The sequence below is a fragment of the Sturnira hondurensis genome, unplaced genomic scaffold (assembly GCF_014824575.4).
Source record: "Sturnira hondurensis isolate 20B ecotype Veracruz unplaced genomic scaffold, ASM1482457v3 Scaffold0003681, whole genome shotgun sequence".
Classification (NCBI taxonomy): domain Eukaryota; kingdom Metazoa; phylum Chordata; class Mammalia; order Chiroptera; family Phyllostomidae; genus Sturnira; species Sturnira hondurensis.
In genome coordinates this window covers 1,169,637-1,193,261 of record NW_028076312.1, presented here as the reverse complement: position 1 = coordinate 1,193,261, position 23,625 = coordinate 1,169,637, and the positions used below count along the sequence as shown (strand labels likewise).

The following is a 23,625-nucleotide window of genomic DNA, read 5'->3' as shown; positions in this document are numbered from 1 at the left end:
CCTTTGGGGTGGTGAGCAACTCGATGAGGCCACTAAGAGCGACGGCAATGTCGCGCCCTATTTTCACGTGTGTCTACCGACTGGCCAGGGTATGACTCGAGAGATCTTCAATCATGGATATGAGAAACCTTCATTATTCAATAATAACACTAGTGGTAATAACTTTAAAACCTTAAATATTCATGACAATGCCTCTTACCTCATACTTCTTATCAACAAATAACCAAAATGATCAAAGTGTATTTTAATTATATGTACGCATATAGTCAAGATTCTCTACAATCTTTTGAAGTTTTTTTTTTGTAAAATCTCTTTATTCTAGAATAACATTGGCCTGAAAAGGTCTAATTATATGAAGCCATGTGAAGTTTCTAAGTACTTGAAGCTTTGGGCCCAACAAAGTATTCTGCTTGAATGAATGTCAGGAACAGTTCAGAGTCTAAGCTAGAGCTAACGAGAGAGCATTTATTTTGTAACTGCTTTATGGGTAAAAAGACTGGCCGGTGATTTGGACCCTGGTATCCTCAGCACGCAGAGTGCTGAAATGATTGAATCTGTGGGGTTAATCTGAGTAATAACATACTATTGATAGAATCATGAGATGTATCTCTAATGTGCCCAGTCAGACAATCAACACACGATAACTCATAGTATATTTAAAAATAATAGACAACCTTCTTAATTGCAAGACAAGCATGTTTAAGGCACAGTTCTAGCTAGCTTCTGTGGAAAAGAGGAACCAATATTTCTTAAATTATTTCTTGAAATGTATTAGGCACTGTGATAGAAACTTTCTAAAGTTATTTTATTAATCCTTGCAACCACCCTGAGAGACAGCACCAACTTCCCCTACTTTACAAATGAAGAAGACTCATACACAGCACAGACAAGATATAAATCAGAATCTGTTCAACTCTCAAGTCACACTACCTTCAGGCTGCAAAGACTCCAGTCGGTTTCCCTGCCCTCAAGGCGATTCCAGTCACACAGGGGAGATAAGTCAAGAAGTAAAAGTAAAACAGGACAGAAAGGGATAAAAGTTTTCTCGATTTTACAGAAGAAACCACTTATACATAAAAAAGGATCATTTGCTTTTTAAAGACTCATTGCGCTGTCTCTATGCTAATAGTAGCCCTGACCCAAGAAAAGCTAAATGTTCTATGTGTAAAGCAAAATGTGTGTCTCTAAATGATCTCATCGAGATTTACAAAGATTTCTGCCCCTTTGAACCCAATGACCTATGGGTAGTCTGTTTATAGCTAGGCTGCAATAAAAATATTTTTAAATAGATATCCACTTTTCTCCTTGACTGTTCACAGGACAAGAGGGAAAATAATGGATATTACCTGGGTATGATACACAGTCCTCAGAATTCCAGACAACTGAGCAGAGAGACGCATTATGATATAGGACACACAGCACCATGAGTATGGAGATTCGTGACATTTCGGAACCTTAGCAGGACTTCCCTCACCAACACACCTAGTGAACAAGCCCCTGCTTGAAGGTCACTCTGGGCCACGTCAGGAGGGAGGCATGACTCACAGTCTAGTCCTGCCACCAAGCACTCCTTCTGAACTGCCAAACTGAAAAGAAATGCATTACTACCACATGACTACTGCTTCAACTATATCTATCACAGAGCAGATTTATTCGTGATTAGCTTTCATTAGCTAATCTTAGTTTTGTTTCTTTAGTAATTGATTTGAACACAACAGAATTAATAACGGTCTCCTCCCTGCACACGCATTTGTTTTCAAGCAAGGCTATCTGACAGCACGCAGACAGAAGAGGAGCAGAAGTCCAGGCAGTGATGTAGCTATCTTGTGTTTTATCGGCAATGCTTTGGCCCTTTTCTATTCTCATTGATAAAAGCAGGCTAAAAGCATGCCCTTCCGAGAAGGAAGATTATTTAATATAACATGTTGGTGGGATGTTTCTTAGTTATGTCATTCAAGGTTTTTCTCGTATTCTTTTTATCTACTAAAATAACAATGAATAATAGTAATAATAATAATAATAATAATAGTAATAGTAATAATGGCTACCATTCTGATCAGCTCACCATGTACCTGTCACTGTTCTGGGGACTTTACGTGTATTTTGTGTAATGTTTGCCACTTTTCTGAAAAGGCAGATATTAATGTCTCTGTTTTACAAACTGAGACTCCAAGAAAAGTATGTAAGTGTCACACATTGGATATTTACCAAGGCTCACTTTTTTATATTACAGAAGTAGAAAATTCATTCAATTCTGTATTTTTAATGTTTATTATTTTCTAGTAACAAATAAAATACTATGTCATGCCAAAAAGAGTAGATTCCTCTGAGGCCATTTAAATAAATGTTAAGGTTAAGTTTTAATGAGCACATTGTATGTTAGATGTGAAAGTATTAAAAATAATATAAAGTATCTTACAAGTAAACTGTTACTTTTAATGGGCTTGTAAAAAGTTTGTTTTCTTAAGCAAGTATAACACATACTGTGTTATTACTTATGGGCTTAGCAAACCTCTCCTTTTACAAATAATACATGTGTAAGTTTTACACGATAAATTTTTACTGCAGTATTATCACAAGGTTAATTTTGAAGCATGTTCTGGTGGGTAAAAGCCAGCCTGGGAATTCTAAATCTCTGACAGAGTAGGATCTCAAGAAAGCCTTTTGAAACACTCAGGGCTCATGTCTTAGACACTTCAGAAGGAAAATGGAAAACAACAGATCAGAGAACAAAAACTGGATGCAAAACCCCATCTCATCTGCTCAATATCAAGTTCCTTCTTCATTGCCATCTCCCAAGAGGAAAAAAAGAAAGAAAAAAGAAAGCAGAGAAAGTTCTTACTGTTTCTGGCAGGCTTATGGTCTCCCTAACTCCCAGACACTCTTTCCCACTGACTTGAAGTAAAAGGCAGATGGAGAACAAGACCAAAGTCTACTGCATCAGTGATAATTTACAAACACAACCAGTTAGGATATCTCTCACACAACATATATATTACGCAGTCACCTTCACAAAATATAAGAGCAATAGATTAGTCCAATGAGGCCATCAGTTAACACCAATGGTTTACAACAGAAAACAATACACACTTGGTGCAACAACTTTTGTCATTTTTTTAATTATTGTTCAATTACACTTGTCCCCATTTCCCCCATTACTCTCCCTTGCCCTACCCGCCCCCACCTGCAGCTTTCAATACCCCCCCCACCCCACTGTCTTTGTCCTTGGGTCCTTTATATATGGTCCTTGACTCGACCCTTCCCCTTCTTCCCCCTTAACCCTCTCCCCTCTTCCCTCTGGTCTCTATCAGTTTGTTCTTTATTTCTATGTCTCTGGTTCTATTTTGATCACTTTACATGGCATCAATCTTCCAGTCTCCCCACTCTGGAAATCTTTGGACTCCAGTTTTCCTCACCATCCACCACCATCTTCCGCTCCCTGGCTTTCAGATCCTGAAGAAATTCACTTATTTCTACAGACTCTCTGTCAGTATTTATCACATCTTCTACCAGAACTCACTCTTATCCTCCAGCCACATTCCTCATCATTCAAGCAGGTAGCTTCCTTAATTAACTTATAAATTCAGAGGTTTTTTTTTAAATTTATGCGTTCTAAAAGAAGAAAAAGGACGAGGGAAAGATCTTACATTTCATTTGCCCTACTCCTCCCCCAACAGTCCAGGGGTGTCCAACCTGCAGCCCCACGGGCCACAGGATGGCCATGAATGTGGTCCAACCCCAAAACCGAAAGTTTACTTAAACCATTACGGGATTTGTTCTGTGATTACATGTCACAATGTATTTAATGTGTAGCCCAGAGACGCCAAAAAGTTGGATGGCCCTGCACACCTACTAACTCTAGTGGATTCTATGGCTTGTCCCTCACTTTTGGATTCACCCTTTTTATTCATTTTTCTTTTTGAGCTAGGTCTCCTCTATGTTCTCTATACTTCACACCTCTACTCTTTTCTTTCATTAAGTTATTTTCACGGGTCCTATTCCCACTAGCAACACATCACACTTGTCTTGCTAAAAACAATGCATCTTTACAAGTTTCAATGTAAAAAATTAGCAATACTCAAGAAAGTTTTAAGTTGATAACCATGAAAAGGCCATTGTATCTCTTTTTAAAAAGTAAACATGATTATAATATACAACGTAGAATGAAGTAAGTGTAAGTTCTAACTTGTTTTACTCAAGACTCTTCTGGCATCCTAACTTGGCAGTGCCTCCTTATCATTGCCGAAGTACACTTACATGTACATCGTTTACATCTCATGCTACCAATCACTATAAAAATGCAGAGTACATAACTTTATTTGCACATTCCACTGTATTATCTCCGGAAAGAAAATACCTAACATTCAGACTGAATCTGAAATAATATGTAGTAAGTCTGTAGACAGCAATGGTATATATATGACAGGACTCCTGACCGGAAGTCATCACCTACGGCAGAGGTGCATTTTGTGAGTCTATAATATCACTGAAATTTCAAGTTTAGATCTGTATTATCAGAGATGCCATCGTCTCTCCAACTGAATAACTCCATACTTTATTTATTTGAGAAGATGGTTGACTGTTTTAGTTTTTTTTAATTACACAAATAAAAAATCTTTTGAAAAAGATCCAAACAATGCACATCTTTTTAGAATAAACAATTAACCCCCATTTACCCTCATGTACCCCGAACTGAACTCTATCAAAAGTTCAGTGTCTCCTCCTTATACCTATTTATTCTTTGCATTTATACATGCATACACACACATGCTATTGAAACATAAATGGCACTTTCTCTATACATCCAGTTATAAGAAAGCAAGTATTTAGCTCACTATAGTTTCTTTGATTTGCTAGAGAAATAACATCTCTTCTAATTTGTTACCACATATTGGACTCAAAGGATGAGACCAACTAAGACTATTTAACTTCATCAAAAATGCTTTATGGCAACAGCCTTACTGTAATAACACTTTATGTATAATAAGTTGTTTTAAACTGTGTTTTGGGGGGGTACAGGGGTGTGTTTCCTTTTTGCTTGTTTTTGTTTTCAAGAAACTGAATCCCAAAACTGCCATTAGGTCATTAATCTGTCATAGTTCAGACAGATGGCAATGTGTAATTCATATTTTGAGAGTTTAAAAACAGCAGACTCACAAAAATATCTCATATTTCTTTTTCTAGCTCTCAGTTATATCCAAATAAAATCTATTACTCCATTCAAATAGTCTGCAAACATAATTAAATTTATATTCCAGCATATTATATTAGCATTAGTGTTAACATATTTGCAATTTTAAAGCAGTACCTAAAATGATTATGTACTATTTCCTACTTTTAATACCTCAAAATACTTAAATGAGCCAATTTCTAATGATCTAATTATTTCTAATAGAAATAAATGGACCTATTTTAATCAATAATTAAACATATAGTTCAGGCCTAAAAGCTATAGAAAAAAATGATCCTTTTTTTAGTTAAAAGGTAACATATATTGAAAATAAGGTAATCTATGTCTATCTAGATCATAAAGATATTAACGTGTCCAATTAAAAGACTTGTAAGGCATCTTATGAAAGAAATAAATTTCATATGTAAATATTACTCATTAATGTTTGTTTTTAAATAACAAAAACAAGTCAATAATGATCTTCATGAAAATGACCATAATGGAAAATGCTTTATAGAGCTGTAGAGAAATGATACCTCCTTAGAACTAAACCAGAAACTCATAAAGTTAATTCAAGGAAACAAAGCCACATAGTAGCCGAGCTCTCAAAGTATGACCCAGCCCTGCATACTGATGTCGTAGAAGCAGGTAGAGTTGACATAATCAGGTGTTAGGAGAGTTACAGCGTCCGTGATTATATGAGAGCAGTGACAAAAATGTCAAAGGTGCAGACACCCAGAATGTTAATTTATTAGAACGTGACTTTACACTGATTAATTATGTGCTCCTCAAAATGTCTACAGTGCGTAAGTTAATTGAAGCATCCCATTTTTACGTGCTACTAAAAGTAGTTTAAAATATGTGATAGAGAACTGATTTTAAAATTATAAGCATGTGGACTATATGCTCTATATTTCCTATATAAAGATATTAGTAATTTAGATGATGATGATAACCACAAAACATTCACGGAAGCATTTATATTAACTTGTGTTCTACTGCACATGATTGTATATAATTGGAAAACTAAAAAGCTGTTTAGAATCTTAGAGATCCTTTTTTTTAAATAGATTGTCCACAAATAGACAAATACATTTATTATAGTGTCTTGATTCATGAAAAAGCTAAAAGCTCATGAAGTATAAATAGTTTTTTCAACAAATAATAACTGAACATCTAGATTGAAAAAATAATTGGATTCTTACTGAATGCAAAAAACAAAAAACAAAAAAACTCAAGCCTAGGTGACTGGTAAATCTGAACATGAAAGGCAAAACAATACAGTTTCTATACACTAACATGCAAGACAGTCCTTGTGACCTTGAGGTAGGTACTTATTTCTTAAACAAACCACACAAGAATATCAATATTTTGTTATTCTGTTTTAAATTGAAAACTTCTATTGATCAAAAACACTATTTAAGGGACTGAAAATACATACTATAAAAAACTGAAATACAGCCCTGGCTGGTGTGGGTAAGTGGACTGAGTACAGGACTGGGAAGCGAAGGATGGCAGGCTAGATTCGCAGTCAGGGCACAGCCTGGGTTGCAGGCCAGGTCCCCAGTAGGGGATGTGTGAGAGGCAAACGCACATTGATATTTCTCTCCCTTTCTCCCTCCCTTCTCCTCTCTCTAAAAATAAATTAATTAAATCTTAAAACAAAAAGAAAGCTGCTCTAAGCTTTCCTTAAAAAACTGAAATGCATGTATTCTGAAAATGACTCACATCCAGAATATTTTGGAAATTCCTACATTAAAAAAAAATCAGGTGACCTAACAGAAAAGTAGCCAAAAGACTTGAATGGGGATTTCAAAAATGAAAATTAAAATCACAATGAGATACACCACACACTTCATAATGGCTAAAATTAGCAGACTGTCATTACCAAAAAACCCTAGAAATCATACATTCTTGGTGAGAATGTAAATGGTTATAACCCTTTGGAAATCTGTAAATCTTTTTGGTAGTAATTTCCAAAGCTGAACAAACATATAACCTATGCCCAGCCAACCCACCGTTACATATATAAGTTATGAAATACAAATATGAGTGTGATAAAAAATATGCACAAGAATGTGTATAAAAGCACGATGTATAATAACCCCAAATTGGAAACAATGTCCCTAAACAGTGCACTAAATTAACTGGGGAATAAACACATAATGAAATATTATTCAATCAGGAAAATGAAGAAACGACAGCTTCAAAATTCAAAAACATAATGCTGAGTGAAAGAAGCTAGAAAGAAAATAATACATTTTATTTTCATTCACATAAGCTTTTTTGAAGTTTAATCTTTACTGCATTTTACCCCTTACCAGTTAGTTGCCTTATACACTCCTACCCCTAGCAATCATCACATCGTGGTCCATGTTCACGGGTCCTTTTTTCTTTTTGCTCAATCCCTCCACTCCCTAATCTCCAACACCCTCCACTAGCTGTCATCCTGCTATGCATCCATGAATCTGTCTCCATTTTCCTTGTTAGTTCAGTTTGTTCATTAGATTCCATATATGAATGGCATCATACGGTATTTGTCTTTCTCTGACTGGCTTATTTCACTTAACATAATATTCTCCAGGTCCACCCACACTGCTGCAAAAGGTAAATTTTCTTCTTTTTTATGGCTGAGTAGAATTCCATTTTGTAAATGTCCCACAGTTGTTTTATCTACTCATCTACTGATGGACGCTTGGGCTGCTTCCATATCTTGGCAACTGTAAATAATGCTGCAATGAACCTAGGGATCCTTAGGTTCTTTTGAATTAGTGTTTTGGGTTCCTTCGGATATGTTCCTAGCAGTGGCATCACTGGATCAAAAGGCAGATGCATTTTTAATTTTTTAATGTACCTCCACACTGCTTTCTACAGTGGCTGCACCAGCAGGCATTCTCTGCAAGGGTGCGAAAGGGTTTCCCCTTCTCCGCATCCTCACCAGCACACTTGTTGTTTGCTGCTTTATTGATGACAGCCATTCTGACAGGTGTGAGATGGTGTCTCATTGTGGCTATAATTTGTATTTCTCTGATAATTAGTGACATTGAGCATCTTTTTGTGTTTCAATTGGCCATCTGCATGTCCTCTTTGGAGAAGTGTCTATTCAGGTCCTTTGCCCATTTTTTAATTGAGTTGTTTGGTTTTGGGGTTTTTCTGGCATTGAGTTTTATAAGTACTCTATAAATTTTGGATATTAACTCCTTATCAGGTGTAGCAATGAATATGTTCTCCCATTCTGCATGTTGTCCTTTTATTTTGTTGATGTTTTCCTTTGCTGTATAAAACCTTTTTGTTTTGATGTAGTCCCATTTGCTTTTTTTTCCTTTTGTTTCCCTTGCCTGGGGAGTATAGCTGATAAAAAAAATTCTGTGAGCAATAGCCAAGATTTTGCTGCCCATGTTTTCTTCTAGAATTATTATGGTTTCGGGTCTAACATTTAAGTCTTTGATCAATTTTGAATTTATTCTTGTGTGTGGTGTATGAAGGTGCTGATCAGAAGATCACAAAATCCTTTTTAGAATGAGACATGATTAAAATATGCAAACCCAAACAGAGAAAATGAGTAAATTAGGATTTAAGAGTTATTTCAGCATCTAAGAAGTTTCCAAATTTCCTCAAATAGGCCAGAAGTCCATTATTTAAATACATGGGCACAATATGCTAACCATAAGTAGCATTAATTTAAAAACTAATGCTTGGGTTTCTACAATGCCCCAGTATGGCACCATTTACCAGGGATGAAGAAAGAGATGAGACACAGTAATTTTCCTCAAAGATTCACATATGCAAAATCTCCAATTCATTTCTCTGTAATCAATGTGTGATCCCAAAATAAAGCTGTATGCTTTGACAAATATTCTTAAATTGGCCTCAGTAATTTAAGATAACCTTCCTTATTTACCAAAATAAAATACTGTAATTTTCTATAAAATCTCTTTGCTGCAGTCAGAGTATTTCAGTGGTTTCCTGAAGCTGCTGTGATGTTTGCTCCTGCTGCCCTACAAACCAGAAGCCCTCCTAAATCCCCTGCTGAGTGAAGGTGCCTTTCTCAAGTGGCAGTGCTATTTCCTACCTTCTTCTATAATCGATATTAATACCTCTTGAACCACATCACCCATCAACACTTCTGTGAATGGAAGTTTGAAGTCATGGTGATAGTTGGGGTATTCTTTATGGGCATTATAAGATTGTATTCATAGAATTAAGCTATAAAATCAACATTTAATAAATGTAAAATTACATTAAAGAAAATAAATGAATCTTAGGCCTGCACAAGAATTGGTTATAACCTGATTATATATAATAATATAAGTTAAAGACTGAATCTTGGGGATTTGCCAAGGAAGCTGAAAAAAGAAAAAGAAAAAGAAGAAGAATTTTGGCTGAGTATCCATATCTAGGGAATCTAAATCCACATCCCTCTAGGAAAAAAGAAATACAACAAAGGACTTCAACCATAATGATCCAAATGGCAAAGTGTCTCTAATGTGAAGGTGAACACATTAGGCTCTCTTAGTCTGATGCCATTAAATATTTGAATTACATAACTAACTTCCTTTGTGCTGATTCCTTCCTAACCAAGTGATGTTCGCTGACTACTCACAATAACAAAATGATCTGGTCAAGCCAACTAGAATGATCCAGATCCTATATTAGTGGTTGCAGGGTTTTCTTTTGTTTTATTTTTAGTCAAAAGTATAGACATACATTGGCATTATGATTTTGAAGATCAATTTCAGAGTTTTTTAATGTGAGCCAACCCTGAGATGGGGTCTACTTAAATGTGACGCCAGTCAAGTTCGGAACTTGCAAGGCAGAGAGCCAAATCTTGCATTATAAAAAATTTCTTGGGGATGTGTTATCCTGTGGAAACCTATCTTAAAAGCTGGTTTTGTTTTTGTCTGTTTCATTGCACATTTTCAACTTTATACAATTTTGAAGAACTCTCGATGGTAAAGGTGAGAAGCACTTCATTCGTCTATAATGGATATAAATCATGATGAGCACGTCACACTTATTCCCTTCTAACTGCAACAGGATTGCCTCAAACAAGTCTCTCAAAGACCAGCAGAAAAAATCTCAAATAAAACATGAATTCATTTGAACCCTGAAGGATAACTTCCTTCTCCACCTCAAACACTAAGCTCTCTTGTACCTCAGTAGCAGCAGTGCCCCACACAAAGTAAGTGCTTAATAAGCGTTGGCTGGATCAACATTGAAAAGATGAAAAACACCGCACTAGAGAATTCCCCATCCCCACATACAGGAACTCACAGATGAAGTATTTCCATTATTAACATGCATTTGGAATTCCATGATGTCTTGGGTAACCAGAACTTATGTTTTTAAGATGAAGTTCCATGACAGATATTTTTGAGGCAATAAATATGTTAGTTAAGATGTTTTTTATATTACCACTTCCCCTCTAGGTAATTTTACCCCAGGTAGCATGATATTATAAACTTTTTAAAAATTTAAGTATATACCACACCATTTCAAATAATATATATCATATATGTATATTTATCTCGAAGTTTTCAAAGAAGTTCTAGACAAAATTATTAAATCCCTTGACTATTAATGTGGCAGAACTGGTCGGTATTTAATTAACAAATTATATGTATATGTGAAATTATGTATTTACTTATCTCTATAAGTTATAGAATAAAGACAAATCACTACAGTAGAGGCACAGGAGCACACGACACACATTAGTCTTAGGATTTTTTAAAACCTGGAACCGTAGAAGTGCCGATATTAAATATATCATGAAATTTTAAGAAGGGCTGGCATATTCTGTTTAAAAACTAGTGAGTCAATCACATCAACTAATCCAACTTCTGAGATTAGCATAAAAGGACTCCATTAAGCAAAGAGAGTTCATTAAAACCTGTGCTCATACATTTCAATATAGAATTTTGATTTAATAGGGCAGTCATGAAAGTAAGGTCACTGATCAAATACTGAGAATTACTTGGGAAGTTTTTTAGAAATACTAAGCTATTGTTAAAGCAATACAGGAGGGTAAGAAACCAAACCACAAGATACATATTAGATTTCTCTTAATTTGGAAAATTCACACTTGCATCTAATCTATCCACCTGCCTGACTTCTATTCTTTCCCAAATTCTACAGGTACGTCAAACCCTCTGCATCCAGAATGAAACTAAACTAAATATTTTCCTCAAAACCTGCTACAGTATTTCCTGTCTCCCTGATGGAACCTATTGCCATCTATCCAATAACTTAGGGGTCACCATGAACTACTCTCCTTTATCCTATTGTTCAAGTCCTGTCCACTTGAAGCTATTACATATTTCCCAAGTCCTTCTCTTGCTTATTATCCCCATTACCACTAGCTTTCATGACTTCTCACTCAATCATTTCAACAGCCTGTTAAAGAAGCCCCTGCCTCTGGACTGGTCCCCATCCAAATCTTTGTTCCCACATTGCAGCCAGTGTAATCCATGTCAATCAAAAGACAAGTCACCTGCTTTGGCTCCCCTGAATATGAAATCTAAGATTCCTCTTATACAAGATACGCCATCATCTTGCTCTGATTAATTCTTTAGAGTCATCTCTGGCCTCAGGTTCCTAGACCCAAACTTTTCAAATCCACAAACCCCAATCTGCATGGATTTCCCAGAACATATCTGTTACTTCTCAGCTACCATAGTAGATGAGTTCACTGAAAAAGCCTCCTACTTCACTGCTAAATTCTACTCATTTAATATAAGTCTCAGCTCTAGGACGTCTTCAGAACTAGTACCCTCCCACCCCATTCCTCACAATAATTAGAACACTGAGCTCACCACGGTACCATGCCCTGTTCAGAGGTCTGTCTTTCAAACTAGAGTGTAGGCTCCTGAGGACAAGGATGGTGTACTAGTCACCTCTGGAGTCACCTTACCATGCCTGACACATGAAAGGTAGTCTATCGGTATTTGTTGAATCAATCAATTGGAACAACACAGAAGCATGCGAAATGCCTATAAGTGAAAATTAAGCTTACTTTAAATTCAAAGCACCTAAACTATTACCAACAAGCAGGCCCATAATCTGATTTGTAGCATCAAATCGAGAATTTATGGTACTATCAGCAGCTTCAACAAAGGAAAGTTTTAGATGTATACATTTTAAGAAACGATTGGTTCTAGATATGGATAGGTTACTCTGTTAAGAGGACTCTTTCATTTTCCATTCTTAATGACAGGTATCTTTGGAACACCAATAGGAAGCAATGATTTTTCTTTACATATAACCAAAAATGTAAAATTCAGGAACACTGAAACTAATAGAAAGAATTTCTAATGTATAGACAAACTCTACTCCTTTCTTAACCAAAATCTCCATAGATGCTTTAAATAACAGAGGGTTTTTTCTTCAACTTTTACCCTAAATTATTAGCATTGCCTGCCTCCGTTCCATGGACCTATGTAGTAAAAAAGGGGGAAAAAAGACCTGCATTTTAGACATCTGGATTTGACAACCAACTCTTTTCCTTATGAGTCATGGGACCACGAAAAAGTCATCTGACGGCTCCGACAGCAGCAGTTTATTGGATGAGCCAGAAACTGTGCTAACAAGCATTTTGAATAGATCACCTCATTCCAACATCTCAAAAGTCCACTGAGGTAGGGTTGCTAATGCCCACTCCACAGATAAACTAAGAGATGTGAAGTAACATGCCTAAGGTCACAAAGTACGTTAGTGGCCAACTAAGAATTCTAATACAGGGCCATCGAACTCCAAAGCCCATATTTTAACCACTGACCATCAGTTTTCTGTATTATAAAACAGAGTAACTACTAACCTCACAGAGCTGTTGTAGAAACTAAGTGGAATAACACGTGTACACAGAGCATAGTGCAGAGGCATCCTATGAACACCCAGCAATTATAACCCCTTCCCATCTCTCGTTCCAGTAGTGATTAAACATTTATAATAAGGGAAATAGTTCCTAAATACTCCTTACCTACTTCAAAGCACAAATATTTTCACTATTGATTAATCCACAAAAGGAAAAGACTACTGGATCAATAAATATATTTGATATCAACAGATAAAAGCAAAAAAAAACAACACATTCTGTCCATTTCAGGATTGTGACCTTGCTATTGATCTTTTAAAATATCAGAAGATCAAACGATATCAATATTCAAAGTTAGGGGAGAAGACCATCACACCCATAGATCTCAATCCACTGGGGCTTGAAGTAAGACTCCCTATAGAACCAAATTAACCTGGTTACAGTTGTTTCAAATGTATTTCTAGTGGGGAAGACAGATTTGGAAAAAGATAGAGCCCATAAGGATAACACTGCTATAACAAATTTGTTTTTTGTTTTTTGAAGACTGGCATTTATTCTTACTCTGAAGAAGCCTAAAAATGGGGAAAGGGAGAAATAAAACACAAGAAAAAATACAGCATTTTTGCTGTTAATTCTCTGCACATTCATACTTCCTTTGATTATCTCTTCTTTCTTTTTTTTTCTTTTGGTGCATAGCCATGACACTTACATCTGATAAGGCGTAAGGAATCAAATCAAACTTAAAAAAAAAAACAACTTCCTAACAAGCAAAAACTAAGGTATGTTGAGCATCTATACAAACCTCAATACTACAATTCAAAACAGTGAGTTTTTACATCCAGCCCACCTGACGTCAGATTAGGGTGTATCCTCTGGAAATCCAACCAGGGGTGACAGCCACACTGAGCTACAGAAGACAACTCAGAAAGCTGGCAAGTGCCATAATACGTTATTTTTATAAGTGCACTAGAGCAAGATTAGCTGACATTACTGCACCCTCATAATAACCCTCTTCTACTTCAGTAATGCTGCTTTTGTCACTAAAACATGGGCCAGTACTGGGCATGGTGGGCATCCTGACATAATGGCCTTACAGAGAAATATCAGTTAGGTAATCCAACTAACTCACAAGGTAATATCACAGTTTTATGTCCCAATCCTGACAACTTCCTTTTGCCAAGGGACCTAAAAGGCCAACTGATTTCTTTAAGCTTCCATTTCCACATATGAAACATGGAAATCAGAACATATTTCTGCTTCACTGGGTTCTAAAAATGGAAACTAAGCTAAAAAAATTAATGTGAAGCACTCTGAAAAGGATAAACTAGATTCCCTGACCTGATTATTGGCCAGAGTCTTATAAAACTAGAACTACTACTTCTTCCAATTCTATACATGCCATCTGGCCATCAAACTGACTGATAAATAGTATTGACTGTGAACTTGAGCCATGTAAAGATTTTAAAGTAATAAAAACAAAGTTTGTGTCAGGATATACTTTCATACCATTTAACTATCTCCAGATAAAATTCACTCATTGGCATTATAAAGGTAGATAAGAAAAATAAAATTCATTAAAAATTTTTGAACCCTAAAATTTTTTTCTCAATAGTCAGCAAAGCAGCAGGAATAGACCAGTTTGAACCCAATACTGATACAACTGCAAGAATTGGAAATGAGCTGGCCCAGAAACAGAAGGAATCACAAAGCAAGTCTCATCTGATGGGCCGAAATACAATATGGATTATTTTTATATTGTTCTGTCTGAGTTGTCTGTTTCAGATTCTTAACTTCCAGGATCTATTTTTAAAATAACTTAACACTGTGTATTTCCAGTAGCCATCAAGGCATGTGCTGCCATCCCTGACACCGAAGACTGTCAGCAGACTCAATACGTGCACTAATGATCTCAGGCAACAATGCTCATCTGCTTATCAAAGGCACCTTTATTTCCAAAGAAAAAGTCTAAAGTCCTCTAAGAAAATTCGTTCTAAAACATAGGAAGTAGTCATTATAAAACGTTAAGATCACGAATACCTCTTACTTCTTTTTAAGGGTATCTTACATGCTGAATTTTGAAACCAAAAACTGTCAGGCATGATAACATTTTTAGTTCTCTCCCATGTTGCCCATGCTCTTTTCTAGCTCTGTCAAACAGTGAGAGCTGCTGTCATCATTTATTACAATAGTTGGCAGCACGTCGTACAGATACTCTTCATCTTAGAACAGCCATCAAATAACCTAGACAAATGACTCAGATTGTACAGTAAAACTGACCACTTTCGGAAATCCAAAATAAGTGGGCTGTCGCATCTTATCAATCCTGCCAGAATATTAGTTATTTCATAAAAATCAAAGATTGTAATTTTTAAAATTTTTTCTGAATTGTTTTAAAATAACTTTGTCCCTCTTATACATATACTCTTGTCCTCTCCTAGCTGCTACTGGAAGCCATCTATCAGAAAGATTTTCACAGTTACTTTTGGCTTTAATACTTGCAATCAAAATTGCAATTCTGTTTTTGAAGCAACAGCCTTTCAGGAAATATATATGATGATATAAAAAATGCAGAAAATAGATTAAGTTCTTTGCTTTTAATGAAGTCAAGAATGCATACCAAGGGATTTACAAAAACCAGTGATCTTAGACACAGGTGATTTGACAGGTCACACACACACAAAAAAAATTATTTCAAGTTTCAGAAAATGCGAATGACAGATTCTCGGTGTCCTGTTCAAATTAACAGGCAAGAGTCTCCTGCTACTACTTTTTGGCTTTGGCAATATCAAATGCTGGTATTCTCCTAGATCTAACAGAAAGGAAAAATGGGTATCTTCTGCATCTAACACCTAAGTGGGTAACCTAGATACTGTAAATAGAGGCTACATAAAGGATGCAAGACAGCTCTGAAGTGAGAGCCAAAATATTTAACCTGCAACTCTTTGGAAAAGAACATGAAAACATGTGCAGCTCAGCCAAAAACCATACTAACATGAAACTGCCACAGGCTAGTAAGTTTTAAAAAGAAAAAAACAAAACAAAAACCTCTTTACCAAACATAATGCCAACGTTATTGGGTGTGAAAAGCCCAAATGTCAAAAGCACAGCTCTTATTCGTGCAAATGGATCCAGCCTATATCTGCACTACATATTTAAAGTAAATGGGTGAACTACCTTTCTGAAGCAGGTACTTGCTAAACCAGAATCAAATTCACAAATAAAGGTGGCAATTAACAAATTAAAAAGCATTTTCCTGCTGATATTCTAGGGGTGGCTAGGGGGTAACAGTCAAAAGTCTATGATTAACATTAATATCTACCCTGTATAGTCAATGTTTCTAAAGCCAAAAGTTAAATAGTTGGCTAACAGAAATTGCATATTCAGCTATCTTTCCTCTTAAGAAATTATCTGAGAAATAAAAATTTATTCTACCAAAGAAATAGTCACATTGTTAAAGTGTTAAAATGTAAAACTTGTACTGCCTATATTACAGTAATAATATAACTTTTATCAAATCTATAACCAACTAGCAAAAAATGAGTTAATGCTACAAAATTCACTATAAGTGATTAGTACTATAATTTAATATACATTCATTCACTCACTATTAATTTTTCCTTCTATGTGATAAAAAAATTTCAATGACTGCTTCTAGAATGAAATCTTCCAAGAAAGTGTTTCCCATTATTAAAAAGAAAGAAAACTATTAAATAAGTAAATTCACATAGTTTAATCAAATTTCAAGTCAATAGACAGAATCACTTAAAGTTAATAAATTGCAAAATATATTCAACAGTACTCTATATACTTTTGCTTATAATTCAGTAGTCTTTACTACTTACAAAAAGGCAGTAGCTTTTAAATAAACTTAAGTTTTGAGAACCGTAAGAGGGAATTGGAAAGGAAAATTTTTTCTCTCCAGAAAATGAAAATTAAGGATATGCTTGTAATTCAGTAGGTGATTCAGTTTTCTTTAATTATTAAATCTTCATTTAAAAAAGGAAAGAAAATGTCTTTCTTATACATAGCACTCAAACAGAAAACTTCTACGTTAATATAAGTCAGACGTCCTATCTATACAAGAATATAACATATACTAAAACTATAAGGGAAACACAAGATTTCGAATTTCGTTTGAATAGAAATAGAGCATTTGTACTTGATAACTAAACTAATAAAAACATTACAAGAGAATTGAAACTAGGGCTTAAATTATGTTGTCTTCTGTCACTGACAACATGTAAGCTGCTCTTTTATTACACAAAAAAGTTTACTACACCAATGAATGACTCTTGATCAAAAATAGTAGCCAAAACTGTGTTTTCCTGTAAGTTCAAAACATCCTTCCAAATTTTCTCAGTTCTTTTCTGGACGGTCCTAAACTAAACGCATTCACTTTGTTAGAGAAATGGATGGAAGTGACTTCTATGAATTTTCAATTACACTTAACTTCCAACACTTTGGAGGAAAAACTTTCACATGTTTTTAAAAAAAAGCAAGTAACACTGCAATTCTGCCACTAATGGATTAGCTTTGTACCAATGCAATATGAAATTATTTTATTTTTTTACTGTGGAGAGTCTTTTGGAAGTGACGTTTCTATCCTTTTTTTTAATCCAACAACAATAATAAATCTAGTCATAAGCCTGGCAAGTCAAAACAATAACCAGAAAAGCCTAACATTTCTTACCTGAGACAGGTAAGCACCAGCTCCCAAATGCCACCTTGGGATAGTTCAGACTAGTAAGCAGACTCATGTTTTATGATACTAGAAGGAACAGGAATAAATCTCTGTTGTTCTTTCTTTAGCAAAATCTATAGCAGCAGCTACAACAATGTGAGAGGACCCCACAGACCTAACAAATTCAAGTCTGTCGCCAGAGAAACAGAAAAAAATCATAAAAAGAAGACTTACTGCTTGTCATGTGACTTGGTGAGGCATGCTGTCCATTGGGTGTGCTTGAGGTGAGGTCAATTGCCATATTGGAGTGCTCCCTTTCAGGTGAAAGCTCATTGTCACCTGCTTTCACAAAAGAAAATGTTTGGTCTCTGTTCATGGTCATATAACATCTAATTACCAACACTTTCATACATGCAGTGGCAAGAACAGCCTTAACATTTGAATGTAATATTTTTCCTTAAAAGAAACTATAAGGAAATATCATTTAGAAATATACAGTGAATGAATGAAATGACGAAAAACCACAGCCAGCCCACAATAAAAAAAATATATAAAATTTCATTATCATGATAATCTTAACTGTCAAATAAGAGGAATTAGGAGTAGCTGATTTCCAAAGTATCCTTTAGTTGGAAAACATAAGTTTCCTTTAACATCCAATTTAATCATTGAACATATAGTATTTATAACGAGCATTTTCCAAAGTGCTAGCTGAGAGTTGGATGTTTGAAAGGAGAGCTGGCAAAAAACATGTCAACTTAAGGAAACTAACTCTCTCTCTCCCAGTATGTATCTGAAAAATTAGGCTACTGAGTAATAAATATTTAGTACACTCCAGATTAGCAGACATATATTTAACCTGACCTATTCTCAACTTAGTAATCAAGTTGGAAAGTGATTACTGATTTACATGCTATCCTTAATATAGTAAGTATATTTCTAAATTCCCTTCTATTTCACTCTATGCTGTTATTTTATCAAACTCATTAAAAGTTGGAATTGTGAACAGATAGAAAATAAGAGCATAGAATCTGTGATAAAAACTTGTAATTGACAACTTATAAAATACAGGTAATACAAAAGCATAATTTCATTACCAATAAAAAATTCATGAAAATGAGTACTTACACGTTATATAGCCATCAATAGCCTCTGTTTCCATAGTCAAAATGCAGTGCTGCAACACAAAAGATTATTCCCTTAACACAATGATTCCTTTCAGTTCTGCCATTAAATGCTTAACTTATTTGCAGCTCCAAGCAGTCAGCCCATGTTGCTGCTGCTGCAACCTGTGCCCAAGAAACATACTACAGTGTACTGCATGTGCTCATTTGCAAGTCTCTGAACTCTTTCTGCAAATGATCTGATTCCTGCTGGAGATAGGATAGGAAAGATAAGTGTGCTGTGAGATGGGCTGTAGCAAGAAAGGAATGACCCTGTTAATCAGAATATACTTGATTCAAAGAAAAAAAATAAGGGGGGGGTCCCATCTCACACGTGCCAGCTTCAAATGGGATTTAAGGATTTTACCATCATTACTTCCCACAATCACACTGCAGTTTGAGGACTTCCCTAGTACACAGATAGCTCTATTCACAATTGTTGCAAGTTGGTTCATCATGTTCTAAGAGGGAGGGGGGAGGACAAACAAACATAAGCAAAAAAAGAAAAAAAAAGACAAAACAAAAACAAAACCAAAAAACTTAGTGCCCAAGCGTGTCTACAAGATTTCTGCAGCAGTTGCCCAGCTCCCGAACTGTACTGACATTTTAGCCTACCCCAAGTTCTGTGGAAGCACCTGTTCAATGTAACCTTAATTTCCTGCCAGAATATGGTTGGATACAAACACCAAGTTTACTTAATACATTCTGATTTTGAAAATTTCATAAACTTTTTGCTGTTGGGAGGGGAATCACTTTTTCAAAGTTTGGGGAATTATTCTCCTGTGCGAATGACGCAAAACAAGAACTTAATTCTCAGAAACAAAAGTAAATTGTATGAGATGACACCCCCTAGCTTTGATTTTACATAATGAAAAGATCGATAAGCTAACTGTATTCTTTGAAGGAAAAAGTTTAAAAAATTGACATGTCCTGAGGAGATTTTTACTTATTTTTTTTCCTTTGGCCCTGGTCCTTTTTGCCTTTAGTTTCAAAACTCTCACTGCACCAGCAGCTAAATTATTCACAATGAGCCATTTCTGTATTGATCGCCAAGTATATTTAGCCCTGGCTCCTGGAATTTCTCCATTACTTACTGGAAAACAGGCAGCTTCACTTCTTGTCTCCAAAACCACTTCCCTTCTCCCTCCCCTCCCCTTCTTCACCACCACCCTCCCTACCCCCCAAAAAACTTTTCTTTCTTTCTTTATGGAATAATCAGATCAAATTCCCAACTCGGCCACTACATAGCACTTAAATTTCAACCTGCTGTACTGTTATCAAATTCTTTCAAATTATGATTACATAAGGCTTTAAAGAAAGGCATCCATAAAGTTTAAAAGGGGCGCAGTTTCTTTGGATATTTTACAAATGAGTTTATCTCTTTAAAAATGTACACATTTAACACACACATATTAAAAAGAAAAACGTCAGGAAGAAGCGAAAGAAGTCTGCCCCATCAATGAAATGGTTATTAACCCTCAGAGAAGGAAAGAAAGAAAAAGAAAAGGAGAAAGAGAAACGAAATGTACATACAAAAGAAATTGTCCTTTGATTAAAAAAGATTCATCACCATTTCCAGCTCTGTCGGGAGATCTCAGCTTCTTCTAACCCCTCAAAGAAGAGGTGACAATGTCGGGCTGAAGATAAACGGAGAGAGAAAGAAAGAAGTTTTTTGTGTTTTCCCCTTCTCTCCTTCCCTCCCTTGCCCCCTCCAAGCCAAGCCCCCTGCAGAGTTCAAGGCGAGGAGGAAGGAAAAGCACTTTACAGGTGGGTCATTCCGAGCCCAAATCCAGCAAACAGATCCGCTGATAAACAAAACCAAGAAATGAGAGAGAAGGAACACCCCCCTTCTCCTCCTCCTCCACCTCCTCCTCCTCCTTCCACCCCTCCCCCTCGTCCCTTTGGGATGGTCTAGTAGGAAAAGTCACTCAGGAATGGCACCACGTACTTTCAGGAAAGAGGAAAAAAAAGAAAGAGAGAGAGGTCAGTCAGTGCTACAGCAATGCGATTAACAAGAAGAGAAAAAACTTGATCCACCGGTTCTTTAAGAATCGACCAAAAGCTAAGACAAGAAAACTGAAAGAAAAGGTTGGGGGGGGGGCGGTTAGAGGGGAGACACAGTCAGGCAGAACCCAGCAAGGAACATAGGCCAACTTCATAAGACTGTTTTTCGCCCTTGGCAAAATAAATAAAGAAAGAAATAAAGAAATCTCAATTCCATCTCTTTCGCCCATACTAGAATCTGTCAAAGTGATTTAACTGCTGCCTTTTCACATGTGTCATACCTGTGTTTTTCTTTTTTAATTCCAACATGATCTGGATATTACCTTCTATCTGGACAGCTACAATTCATGCCAAGCTACCCAATCTTTCTTGGAATTCAAGTTAAAACAAAGCAAAACAAGTCCAAATCCATGACAGCTATAGATATGAGAACTGATTAATCGATTAACATCCCAGAAACAGATTACAGGGCGAAGGGGGGGGTGATAAATTAAGGCAGAGGACATCATCCTCATCCCGATTCCCTGAGCGTCCTTTACAGAAATTATTACCCTAATCATAACCACAAGCCATCCCTCCCGGAGAAAAATATCTACATTATTGTTATTACTGGTTAACAGCAACAAGTCATTTGATCACATCACAGTGCAAAACGAGATGCTATATAATTACACTTAACTTTGAAAACACTCCCCCCCTTTGCAAATCAGACACATATATTTATATATAATCTATGAATAAGAAGACAAAACAAGAGCTGTTCTTCACCACGCAAAAGCCAAACGGAGATTTACCTCAGCAGGGCATGCAGTAAAATAATCCCATCACCCTTTTGTTTGTGTTTACTGTTAGTGTGTCCTCTCTCTTTCTTTCTTTTCTGTGCCTAACGTGTGTTTGTGCACTGCAGTTGGTGGTGGAAACTAAGGCAGTGGATCTGTAGCTAAGGGTAATCCTGTTTTTACTTCCTCCATCTTCAGCGAGGAGCAGGGTTAGCCCGGGACAGCTGGTCAAACCCCGAGAAACCGATCCGCCGCAGCCGGAGCACATCTCCCCCGCCGGCCGGGCTCGCGCAGACGCCCGCGGGCGGAGGGCGGGCGGGGGAAGGCGGCGGCGGTGGTGGCGGGAGGCAGGCGGCGGGGCCCCGGACGCGGGCGGGCGTGCGCGCGCGCGCGCGTGTGTGCGGGGCCTGGGAGCCTGTGCGTGTGCGAGTGTGTGAGTGTGCGCGCGCGGGCGGGCAAGGGAGCGTGTGCGCGAGTGCGCGTGTGCGCGTGTCGGCGCGCTGGGCCGCTCGGCGCGCTCGGCAATCGATTACAGGACAAGTGCTGCCCGGCGGCTCGGCGACGCGCTCACTCCCTCGCGCCCACCCGCGCGCCGGGCTGCGTCGCCCCCCGCCCGGCAGACCCGGGACGGCGAATCCCGCCCCCGGGGGGCGCCCAGGTAACCCGCCTCCGAGCGTGGCGCCGCGGCCCCAACCCGCTCCCTGCGAGTCAAAATAAATCTCACGTTTTCTGCCGGCCGGGAAAGAAGGGTTGCAGCGGTGAGGGGAGGCTCATTTCGGACGCGTGAAGTTTTCTCTCCGACTGGGATTTGTGGCGAGGCCCGGCGACGGGAGCTGAGGGCGATCCGAGCGCCCGACGCGGAGCTCCGGGCTGGGCGTCCTGGCCCGAGTCGGGGTGTGCGCGTGGACCCACCCACTCAGGCTTCGCAATAAACTGTGCGATGCAATTCCAGTGAATGGCACCATATAGACCAGGACGCGAATCAGCACACAAGGATCCTCGGGAATGGATTGAGAAGGAAATTCAGGTCTGAAATGAAGCTCAACTCTTACTGTTTTGGAAGTGCTTTCCAGTGCGAGTTTACGATTAGAGTATTTGTTTGCGTTTTTCTCCCCCAGGCAACTGCCACATCCATCAAAGTCGAAGGAACGCGCGTGGGTCCAAAAAGTTGTTCGGAGTAAGGTGTTGCCCATCAATATCATCGATTAGTTATCGAACAGCATTTTTATTTGGGAAGAACTTAAATAGATCGTCGTGTTAAATGGGTGCTCTTGCTACAAGTAGTAGCATTTAGCATTTTTTTTTTTTACCACGTTTACAAAAAGAGGGAATAGAGACTTCGGTAATTAAAGGGAAAAAGAAAATGAAAGGAACTGAAAATACTGAACTGTGGAGTCTGGGTGGCTTAAGGTTGAAAACACATAAAAAATTATCAGGACTGCCAAAAAGCGTTTCTGAGAAACCATGTCACAGATTGTGGAGAAAATCAATGCTGGAAGTAGGCACTGAACACCTCCTTTCAAGAATCCCAGAAGTAGTTGCTGAGGGTTTTTTTTCCTTTTCTTTTTTTTTCCATGCTGAGGATAGAAAATGATCATTGACAATAAAATCACCAACTATCTCTCGAGTACCACTCTGTGTCTGGGAAATTTTGGATAATGTCTTTCCTTTAGATGTTGCAAGGGGATAGGAATTCATTCACATTGATGCACTTGTACCTTGTATAATACTGTATTTACAGTTTATAGTGAATTACTTTTCAAGTATATTTTGTACATCGTATTCATTGGACAATTGTAACCAATAGGGTTGTTATCAAGTTATGAAAAAATGATAGTTGGTGCCATACTGCAAACAAGGCAATCCATTATTCATTGGAAAGCAAATCATTTGGGCTCAGGCTGGCAATGACCTTACCTCAGTTTCAAGAAAAATTGGACTTTCTGTGAGTCCTATGTTGGTAACACTTTTTTTAAACCTGTCAATTAGCTAAATAAAAGTCATTTGGAAAAAACAAC

The 23,625-nt window shown here is 37.2% G+C and overlaps 1 protein-coding gene and 1 long non-coding RNA gene across 17 annotated transcripts in view; one reads left to right on the top strand and one right to left on the bottom strand.

Moving 5' to 3' along the window:
* The window catches only part of IKZF2 (IKAROS family zinc finger 2), a 145,993-nt gene extending 123,578 nt beyond the window's left edge, over positions 1 to 22,415 (bottom strand). For 3 of the 16 annotated variants that reach the window (XM_037042003.1, XM_037042019.1, XM_037042016.1), the window contains exons 1-4: positions 20,590 to 20,654; positions 20,395 to 20,461; positions 18,790 to 18,838; positions 17,896 to 18,003 (exon numbers count right to left, since the gene is read on the bottom strand). In XM_037042003.1, coding sequence (XP_036897898.1) covers positions 17,896 to 18,003; positions 18,790 to 18,838; positions 20,395 to 20,397 — 160 coding nt within the window. In that variant the 5' untranslated portion in view covers positions 20,398 to 20,461; positions 20,590 to 20,654. Of the gene's footprint in view, positions 1 to 17,670; positions 17,854 to 17,895; positions 18,004 to 18,789; positions 18,839 to 20,357; positions 20,462 to 20,589; positions 20,655 to 20,772; positions 20,833 to 21,622; positions 21,826 to 22,331 lie in introns of those variants that run through there. The other 13 variants (XM_037042008.1, XM_037042017.1, XM_037042005.1 and 10 more) reach the window with 12 other exon arrangements.
* Positions 22,416 to 22,547: 132 nt separating this feature from the next.
* Positions 22,548 to 23,372, top strand: LOC118984229 (uncharacterized). Its single transcript, XR_005065883.1, has 2 exons — positions 22,548 to 22,634; positions 22,726 to 23,372. It is a non-coding gene; the product is annotated as an uncharacterized LOC118984229 (long non-coding RNA).
* The last annotated feature ends 253 nt before the right edge of the window (positions 23,373 to 23,625 follow it).